Source organism: Neltuma alba, unplaced genomic scaffold (assembly GCF_004799145.2).
Source record: "Neltuma alba isolate B1F8T4 unplaced genomic scaffold, ASM479914v2 tig00012116_pilon, whole genome shotgun sequence".
NCBI lineage: Eukaryota > Viridiplantae > Streptophyta > Magnoliopsida > Fabales > Fabaceae > Neltuma > Neltuma alba.
The window spans coordinates 1,010,245-1,020,464 of record NW_021636668.1 but is presented as its reverse complement, the minus strand read 5'-3'; the positions used below and the strand labels follow the sequence as shown (position 1 = coordinate 1,020,464).

General features: G+C 35.9%; 1 protein-coding gene across 1 annotated transcript; it reads right to left on the bottom strand.

The window, feature by feature from the left end:
- Positions 1–6,717: 6,717 nt before the first annotated feature.
- Positions 6,718–9,016, bottom strand: LOC114722836 (9-cis-epoxycarotenoid dioxygenase NCED2, chloroplastic-like). Its single transcript, XM_028908949.1, has one exon. It carries the CDS (start codon positions 8,926–8,928, stop codon positions 7,108–7,110), a length of 1,821 nt encoding a protein of 606 aa, XP_028764782.1. The 5' UTR covers positions 8,929–9,016; the 3' UTR covers positions 6,718–7,107.
- Positions 9,017–10,220: the final 1,204 nt, after the last annotated feature.

Below are 10,220 nucleotides of genomic sequence, written 5' to 3'. Positions count from 1 at the left end.
AAATTTCACTTTTTTAATTTTTAAAAATGAAGCTCATTAGAATTTTGTTCCCCTCCCGTTCACTTCAGGCCAAAAATATTTTGGATTCCACATGCACACATGGTGATGGCGCTTTGCTAGAAATGTTAAATGCATACACAGCGGTGATGTCAACCTTATTAAGACATATTTATATACCCTAGTCAGGATCATTGTTATATATATGTGTATAGTATGAATCAAGGGGGAGTCAGTACCAGGCGTGTCAAAAATTGTAATTAAAATGGAGGTGAATAATTAGGGAAATTAAGAGAGTTTTTGGGTAAAAATCAAACTATGGTTTTAAAAGTGTTTTTATATCATACGAAGTAAATATCTGAAAGAGATTGTCTCATTTCACAGAAAAATACTTTTTAAAAGCACTTATTGAGGTTGCTAAATACTCCCTAAATGTTATCAACGCAACGGTGAACTCATCCAAAAACGACTAGCTAGGAAATTGGGTGTTACCTCCTCCGGTAATGTCACACCATGATGCTTTATCCCCGCACGAAAGACTAGCTTAGCGGAGGCGGGGCGGCCCTCTTTGAAATTATAAACTACTCTTTTCTTGTAAAGATATTCGATATGGGACTCATGACAGAAAATTCATGACAATGTCTTGGAAGAAGTACGTACGTAGGCGTTACGTGCACTTACGAGTGAAGAAATGATCGAGGGTCAAAAGTCAACACTCCAAAACATCCATGTCGATGGCTTTATTAGTGGCAGAGAAGCATGTATATATACATGCGATAGAATTATACATGGCAGACAAACGCAGACCACAGAAGAGACGACCGCTTAATCCTATAATGCTCTCTTGTGTTGTCGCTTTCTAAATTAAGTTCAAAAGTTTATTAGTGTCCGCTCATACATCTAGATTATACATACATGCTTTCTAGTTTATTTCTTAGTATTGTCAGTGTTGTCGCATCCCATCTGACTTTTGTTTAACGAAATAGTAATCTAATTTAGTCGGATGTCAAGGATTTAATAAGGTTAAGACAGGTCTCGGGCTCAAAGAACATTTATAGATTAAAAATCATTGAGATTAAATGTAAGATAAAAGTGCCTGATTGATGAAAAAGCACTAAATCATCACAGTCCAACCCATTTTAATCATGTTAATTGCGCGCATTTTATAATTCATTTCGCTATGTTGCATAGATTACACCGTTGATTAATTTCCATTTCATGAACTTCATATAGAAGGGCCTATTCATTTGATCCAAAGAGCATGTTTTAATGGAGAAGAACAGAATGAAATGAAAAATGTAATTTATTAAAATAGCATTTTCTGTTTGGTATTCGAAAAATGAACTACATAATGTAAAACCCAAAATGCCCTTGACCAAAACACACCCCCGGCAATTAGATTACTTAACTAACAGATTCAATGTGCTGGCAATAAACCCAAAACCCACGAAGCTGTCCGATCCGGAGCGAACCTTAAACTCAAATCAGTGATATGCAAAGAAATTCCCAATAATAGATTAGAAATCGCAATTAAAAAAATCCCAAAAATGAATAATATAGATAAGAAATAATCAAAATCAAAGCCAGACGAATATGACATCCATGGAGAGAGCAATGAAGGAAGAATATGGATGGAGAAGGCAGATAGACGAGGGCCATTAGGCATTTGAATTTCATCTTTTCTCAACATTTCTCTCACAAGAAGCTCATTTCGATCCTAATTAAGTAATTTACTTGAAGGACATATACTTGGCTCCCTTATTTGCCGCCCAAAAAAAAAAATATTAAAGGAGCCAACCATGGAAGGTAAGCCTACTTCAGCAATTGTAATTTGGTACGATAGAAATATAGCAGTATAGTCTATGTAAGGTCAGTTTTATTGCGCTTTAGAGAAACTCGTATAATTAGACATATCATATATAGGAATCTTAACAGAATCGTATTATTATTACAATTTAAAAGGTACTCTAGAAATATATTTTAATATATAATCCCGTAAACATAGTCAATTAGTTATAAAGATTCGAATCCGGAAGGTTGGTGTAAAATCACTTTCACGGTCCTCTCTTCCATGTATCAGAAGCTTCGCCTGTCATTTTCTTCTTGGAAAGATAGGTTAGTTAATAATCTTTACTCGACAAATATATACTAGTACAAGGCAGCTAGCAATAGAAAAGAATGATGCTATGACACTAATAGTAATGAGAACCTCTATTATCACAAATTTTAATTTTCATAGCACCATTCATGCTCAAAATCGAATGACTCTGTCTCCCCAATTTTGTTATATCTCTTTATTCGATTTCACCAGTGTCTCCATAGAAAAAGAACGTTTGATTAATTAGTTGAGACAAAAGTCGTAAAAGAGTGTGTTTTTAGTCCGGTAGTTGGGGGAAAGTAACGTGGAAAAAGTGGCAACGAGTTGGTGATCATCAAATTATCATGTACGTCAACCAATAAATGAATGAACGGATCTTGAAAAGAGTCGATTAAAAAAAAAGCATTTACCTAAAAATAAAAAAGCACAAGAATAACCAGAAAGAGTTTTTTTTTTTTTAAAAAAAAAAGGAGGACTTTTACTGGGGTCCATGTCGAAAGTGGACTTTTAGAAGAAAAACAAGAGAGTGAAAAAAACAACATGGGATAAGAGGCAAGTGGGAACCACATTTTCCGTCCTTCTTGTCTTCTCTGACCGTAACTGTCAAATGTCTTAATGCACCTTTTGCAAAGTTATGGCCAGCATTCATTCCGCGGCAAATTAGAAGAAATTAAGTTTATATGATAATATGATAGTAGTATATAATAATATAATATAATATATACTCCTCCGATCGATTTTAAATATAAAACCCAATTACATTATAAAATGATCTTTTATATTTAGGATGAGGAGTATATCGTTTTGATAAATTATATTGTCATTTATTTCATATGCTTCTAATTGGAGCAGTTGCCTAGGACGTTTGCCTCCTAATTACTTTGCTTTCATGCTTTGGACTGTTTTCAAACACTCCTTCCTTTAATTTGTGTGGTGACCACCACGAGGGAATCTTAACCGACTTGTGCGCATGATATCATTTATTGGGTTGATGATTCCGGCTAACCTGTCGGTTTAGAGCTAGCCTACCGCGAGTTGAAGGCTTGACGAGTAGGTTTGAAACAACTCTTTTCTTAATGACCAAAACCTGCTAAACATCTCTCTTTTTCTTTTAAAAAAAAAACATCTTAAATATATATTTTTAAATTTTAAGTTAAGTTAAAAAATGTAGATTGAATTCTGATTATTTTTAATAATCTAATTATTTTTAAATAACTTGTAAATATAAATATATAATATATTTTTAATGGTTATTTTATTAATATAAAAGAGGTAAATCACATGAGAAAATGGGAAATCAAAGTTTTTGACAAAATACAAGACCATATTTAAATTGAATTAGAATTAAATAACTGTTTTAAAAAATGACTAACCCATGACAAGAGCAGACTGAAAAGACCTGTCTCAAAACGAGCTATATACTCTAATTCTAATTAACAAAACGCCCAAATAATTCTTTATTTATATACTCAGTGGTTAATAGTTAATGCTAAATAGGAGCATGCCTTGGTTTCCTCTTCTCCTGCCTATACAGTGGGGAAATTTTGGTTATTTTATCGAACACATATATATGTAGTTGACAATAATCTATTTTTGGCAGAAGTTTAACTCCGGGATGTTAATTGTAGGGGCAGATATTTGTTAGCCATTCTGTCACGAGGAGTTATGCAGAGAGCCACCGACACGTATTGCTGGCACGTGATCTCATATGTTGAATGATATATGTATGCCAAAATGAAGTGTGCTCTCCTTTCCCTTCTTAGTTCTTACACAAGCTAGTTAGACAATTGTATTTAATTTTAAATATAAGTTCTTAACATATTATTTTTTATATTATATTTTTAAAACCAATTTACTTAATTTATAAGCTGATATATAATCTTACTCATGAGTATTTTAGGGTGATCGATTTTTTTTTTGCTAGCGAAAAAGATCATGTCTTATTTATTATAATTTATCTAACTTTTTCATTTTTGTAGATTAATTAAGTAACTCGTATATTAAGAATTAATACTGCTATTTTTATATTTCTTTCAAATATGAGGCACTTATAGTGACAAAAATATATAAGGCAATTATGACAATGTTTCAGTAGTTTAAAATATATATTATTTGGATCATTAAATGCCTTTTTTTTTTGGCTCAAGTTTGTCACAATATGCAGAGAAACCTGGGATTAATAAGTAGGAATTTTAACCATTAGTGAAAGATGAATATGAAAAAAATATATCTTGCGACAAATTTAGCGAGTTTAATTAAATTTAGCCAATTTTGTTGATAGTGCGGAGGTAGTCAGGTAGGCATTGGTGCCTTTGTATTGAGATGATGGGAGGAAGAACAAAAGTAATGAGAACGGATGAAAATTACGTAATGCCCTGTTTATTATGTATGTTTTATATAGAGGCTAAATTATTTTTTGATAAGATATGAATATGATAAAAACATATATAAAATATAAAATTGTAATATTACTTTTACAAAAAAAAATTTTATGGACAAACAAAAGGCGAATTTGACCTTTTATATATCCTGTTCCACAACGCTCATCGTTATTTCACGTCCAAGCATAGTCCAAGGGAAAAAGGGCGGGAAAACAAGGAATGAATTTCCTAAATGAGGATAAACATGAGCCTTCCTTTTTCTTCCCATTCGTAACTTTTTTATCACACCAAATATATAGGCCATAAAGATGCAATGAATCGGAAAATGATGGCCAACAGGGGTAAGTCTTCAGCACGAGAAAAATTTTAGTAACAAGATAAGACAAACGTGAAAGATACTCACTTAGATATAAAATTCATTTTGTAGTGTAAATTATATTAGAAAATAAGTTTTATATTAAGACTAGAGGAGTATTTTAAATTATATATTTGAGATAATTTAGAAATTATCCCTGTCTTAATCCATATGAGCTTAGCTCTTATGTGTGTCGCTTGTATGGATGTATGGACTCGTGCCCAAAAGTCATGCTTTCATGATTTGGATGTTTTCTGAAAGCAGCCTTAATTGATCGGGTTTAGGATCAAACTCGAAAACCTGAATTATTTTCTTTTTGACCCAAGTTTCACGTTGTCGTAATAAATGTCCAAATTTCGAACGGCTAAAAGTAAGTATCTAAAATCCAGTCTGCATAATCCAAATCTAAGCTCTAATTACCGACTTATAATGTTCGAAATTCCAATTAAACTGAATCATACGAAATTTACAAATCCAAGTTTTCAATTACAAATAAATATGAATATATTATAATGTCCAGATTGCAAATACGAATTTGAATATTCCTTAATCCTATCTTCATTGTCAATAAATATTAACCTTTAGAAGTAGATCTGTTGGTTAGTGAAGGTGGAGGTACTATCTCAACAATCTCACTCATGTATCTAAATCTTTCAAGCTTGTATTTTTATATTCACAAGGTTTAAACTTTATAATAGAATATTTTTCGCTTAATTCAACGATTATTTCGTTTTGTTTGGTTTTAGTCTCCAAAGCGGCGGCTTGAAAATTTTTCATATCTCTGGTGATTGTTAAATAAATATTTTCCATCCAAATATTATTCATATTATCAGGCCGGAAAAAAAACTATTCATATCATATTGGAATTAATGAATGAACATTCTGGCGGCATGCATGAATAAAATGATGAAAATTGATGTGACCATCATAGCGTACATGGTCAGTCCCTCGTATCACGGAGAGCCACACTGATGGACATGATCAGAGATGCATCCATCCATACTTTTCAACCGCCGTCCTCAAAAGTTGGAACCAAATTCTTCGTGAATTGGCAAATTTATTGCCGCCTTCTATTTTTAATGTAAAATTTCATTTAATTTTTTTAATCTTAAATATAATATTTTAATTTATTTTATTTCTTATATTTACGTATTTTTTAAGGGGAGTTCTTCTAATAATAATAGTTTTAATTAGCAAAGATATTTTAGAAAAAACAATACCTATTTATTATAAATAACTAATTAACTTATTTTTCTAATTTACTAAAATTAGTCAACTAATTCTTATATTTAGGATGGAGGTAGTACAACATAGTGCACATGTCCAATCCAGTATCAATTTTTTTAAAAAAGTCCTTTCTTTTTCGTGAAACGTTTAAATTAAGCAATCAATTATATATATTATTTTCTTAAAATACACATTTAGGTTATTTTGTCAACAAATGTGATTTTTTAAAATTTGTTTTGTCATAAGTTGTACACTCATTATAAAGGTTCTACAAGGTCCCAACCAATAAATTTAATTTTTTTACACTACGTATTTATTCTGGAAGTAAAATTTATTTAGTTTAGCCATATGTATGATATAAATCATATACACAGTATTAAGAGATTTGCCATCTAAACTAGATTATATGTAAACTTTATGCAGTATAAGTAGATCTACAGAATTCAAATATTTTAAACATGGATAAATACAGAGAGATTAAGAGAGATAAGTGTTATATTTATACTCCTCCAATCATAAATATAAGACCCTTTTTATAGTATAATTTACACTATAAAAAGAGTTTTATATTTAGAATCGGAAGAGTATTATTTAGGGTCGCCAAGTTTCGAATGATATTTTTAACAGAGAAAGTTGCATGGAATACAAATAAAAAAAAATAGGACTAAAAAAAAAAACTATGGATTCATTAAAGAGTGTAGATACAAGCAGATAGCCAAGAGAAAAGAAAGCAGGGACCAGCTGAGCTAGATTTACCTACGGAGGAAAAGCTACAAACTGATTCCCAAAACATATGTCCCAAGAGAGAAAAGACCAAAGCCGAATAAAAACAAAATCTTACTTCTGGGGTCTATCGTCTATTCCAGGAGAATCCGGGGACCTGTCTCTCAACCCATCCCTCAGGTGAAAATAAAATCCTCCCTTTTCTATATTTTTACTTTTTACCCCACATGTCCATCTCAGTTCCCAAACTTAAAAAACAAAAATATATAAATCAGGAATTACCAGTCCACTAACCTTTGACATTTGTACTTGGACCCCATCGGAAGCTATGCCTGCTTGGCCAAATCCTTCGCGTCCACAAAGGTCCCATGAAAACCATACGGCACCCGTGACGGCAGCTTCACCTCCGCCTCCGCCCCCAAATCCTTCGCGTTCACAATCTGGAGCTCCGACTTCCATGTCCTCTCGTCGTGTACGAATGCCATAATGTACCCCTCATCTTCTTCTCCGTCTTTGCCTTTCGGCAAGAAGAATGGCTCCCCGCCGTATCTTCTATCGCCGTAGTAGTACTTCTTCACCTCACCTGTTAACAGGTCTACCTTCGCGAAACCAGACACCTTCGGCCACGGCTCCGCAATGGCGAGATATGCGAACCGGGTTTTCCTCCCGAGTCGGTTCCGGTTCACCATACCCGCTTCCAAGTTCACCGATTCCGAGATTATGGGGCGGCGCGTGGACTTACCTGTACGCAAGTTCAATCTGATTTCCGACAATACGCTTTCCAAATTCTGGTCACATTCGTTGAAAATCGAATCCGGCGGTGTCATGCACGAGCCGATAACAACGACCTCGTTCGTCTCGGGTTCCTCCCAGGCATTCCATAGATGGAAGCAGAAGGTATCGGGCGATTCCACCCATATGATGTCGGAGGCGTTTTGGGCATTCTTCGCGAGAATTCCGAAACGCGATTTCTTCTTTTTGTCGTAGATTACAGGAGAGCCCCCGGTGACCATCTCTTGGAGCTTGAAGACTACTTGCTGGTCTGGTATGACCACGAAATTCTTCGTGATTGCGAAGTCGTGCATCATTGTCGGAGCCGGTAAAGGGATTTCGACATCGGGTGATTTCTTCCCGTCTGCTGAGAATCGGAAGTACTTGAGATATGGCTTGGAAATAACGTCGTAGCTGAGAGCAAACAGCTCACCGGATTCTGGGTCGACCTTCGGGTGGGCAATCATGTTGGATTTGAGCTGGTCGTCGAAACTGTAACGGCCTACTGTCTGGAGATCACCGGAGGGAGTTATTCGCACTTGGTAAGGGAGGTCGTCTTCCGACATGGCAAGAAGGCGGTCATTGAAGTATACTAAGCCAGCGTTGGCAACTCCGGTGCCGTGATGGTGGTCGACGAGGCCGAAGAGTCCTCTGGCGTAGAAGAGGAGAAGCCGAGCAATACCCGAGTGCCCGTGAAGCTCGCCAATGGCTTTAGGGAACATCGGACGGCCGAGTTTTCGTTCTTGAACCAGTCTCTCCGTTTCAGTGAAGCGGCAAGCGTAACTGGCTCCGCCACCATTGATAGTAACGGCGTGAACCATGCCATCGCCGTCGAAGAAATGATGACCAGCTACGGGTTCAAATAACGGATTGGCGCCATTTCGGAGATAGACCCCACTGACGCAATCAGGAATGGAGCCGACAACGGGAAGGGAGTGTTGGACGGGTTGTTCAGGGACGGGAGCGAAGTTGCCAGATATCTGGACGCGAGGGTCGGCGGTTTTGGGAAGAGGGTGCTGGAGCTCGCGTGAGACCAACGCGCTCTCAACCAAGTCGAAAGCCATTGAAGCAGCTTTCTGGAAGGGATTCCATCGAGGAGATTGGTGAGTCTTGGGATTAGAAGTGGGAGCTGCATGAGAATTACCGTTGGGGATGAGTGGTTGGGGATAGGTTTGACTGGAGAGATGATGGTATATGGACGGAGAGTTTAAAGCGCACTGAACATTGGCTCTTCTGGTGCTTATGGGCTTCTTGGCGAAGGAGATGGACTTGAGGGAGAAGCCCAAATCCACAAGTGATGAAGAAGACGAAGAAAACTGATGTGGGATTTGAGGTTTAGCCCATGTAGAACTAGAGCTTGGGGTCGCTCTTGCCATGATCGTGGAGGTTTTAGGCCGTCTCAGACTGGAGTCGAACCGGAGTCGGGTTTTGTTTTGTTTTGTCACAGAGAGAGAGAGAGAGAGAGAGAGAAGGTGAAGGGGAGGTTTGAGGGCGAGAGGGAGAGAACTGCTGGGTATAAATAGAGGTGGGGATTTTTGAAACCAAAGTTTTTTTTTTTTAATTTCTCTTTTCTCCATTTTTTTTTTCAGAAAAAAATTCCTTTGGTATGTATGTGGGTCGACCTCGTGATACACGTAAGAGAAGACCACGTGGTGGATTGGTGGAAAGGGCACTTGGGTTTTCTTCACGCTAAGTGGCCAAGGAATCCAGAACTCGGTTCCCCATTGCTTGGCTTTCACCTTTTTACGAGCTATAGTGATTTTAAAAATATATGTATATAGATAAAAAAAATTTTAAATATACAATATCTTAAAATTTATATCATATGTAAAAATTTTAAGTAATCAGGATATTTTACATATGACGTCATATTTATGTGAAAGGAGTTGGGAATATGCGGTTCATGAAATGTTATAAATTTTTATGACAAAATGTTGTCATTGCATTTAGATTTGTAAAAGCTAAAAACTAATCTGTAATGAATTAACAGAAACTGATATTTAGTTTGTTATTGATTTTAATAATTAGTTGATGAATAATGTCCGAATAATTTGATTTAATTTTCATAATTCCGACGAGAATATACCGTTGGGCGCAGAGCGAGAGGCAGAGAATTAAGAGAGAAGAAGAGGTAGAGTCCTAAAAGGTCACATGAAGCCAAGAAAAATTAAGGTACGTCCAAAGTGAGCCCACTGACTTTACTAGCAGGCGCATTATTTTTGAATTACAAACTGAAAATTTACGAGTGAGTCAAGTGGACCCAATAAGATTATTTAATATTCAAGTAAAAGGCGTGAGACCCAATCACACCCACAAAATGAACATGACAAAGCAGGTAGAGGCCAGTTGAGGGTCAAGCCATACAAACACTACTCACTCTTTATAATCCTATTGGCCCCCACAATTTGAACTTATACACACACACACACATATATATACACGTATGTATATTATATATTTTGTTATTTGGTTGATTCCACTGTAAGGGAATGAGAGGGAAAAGTGTTGGTTAGAGCCACGAATATTTGTCACATCACTGATTATAGTGCCGCAGGCTAAACCAAGAAGAAGTCAGATTCACAAACACAGACACTCACTTCCTCACTACTATGGCGATACAAATAGTGCTCAGCTTTATATATATATCAACGTCCATATCCATATCTTT

Bases quoted from the DNA above. Each gene is read 5' to 3' on its own strand.
- LOC114722836 (XM_028908949.1), bottom strand. From the start codon at position 8,928: ATGGCAAGAGCGACCCCAAGCTCTAGTTCTACATGGGCTAAACCTCAA.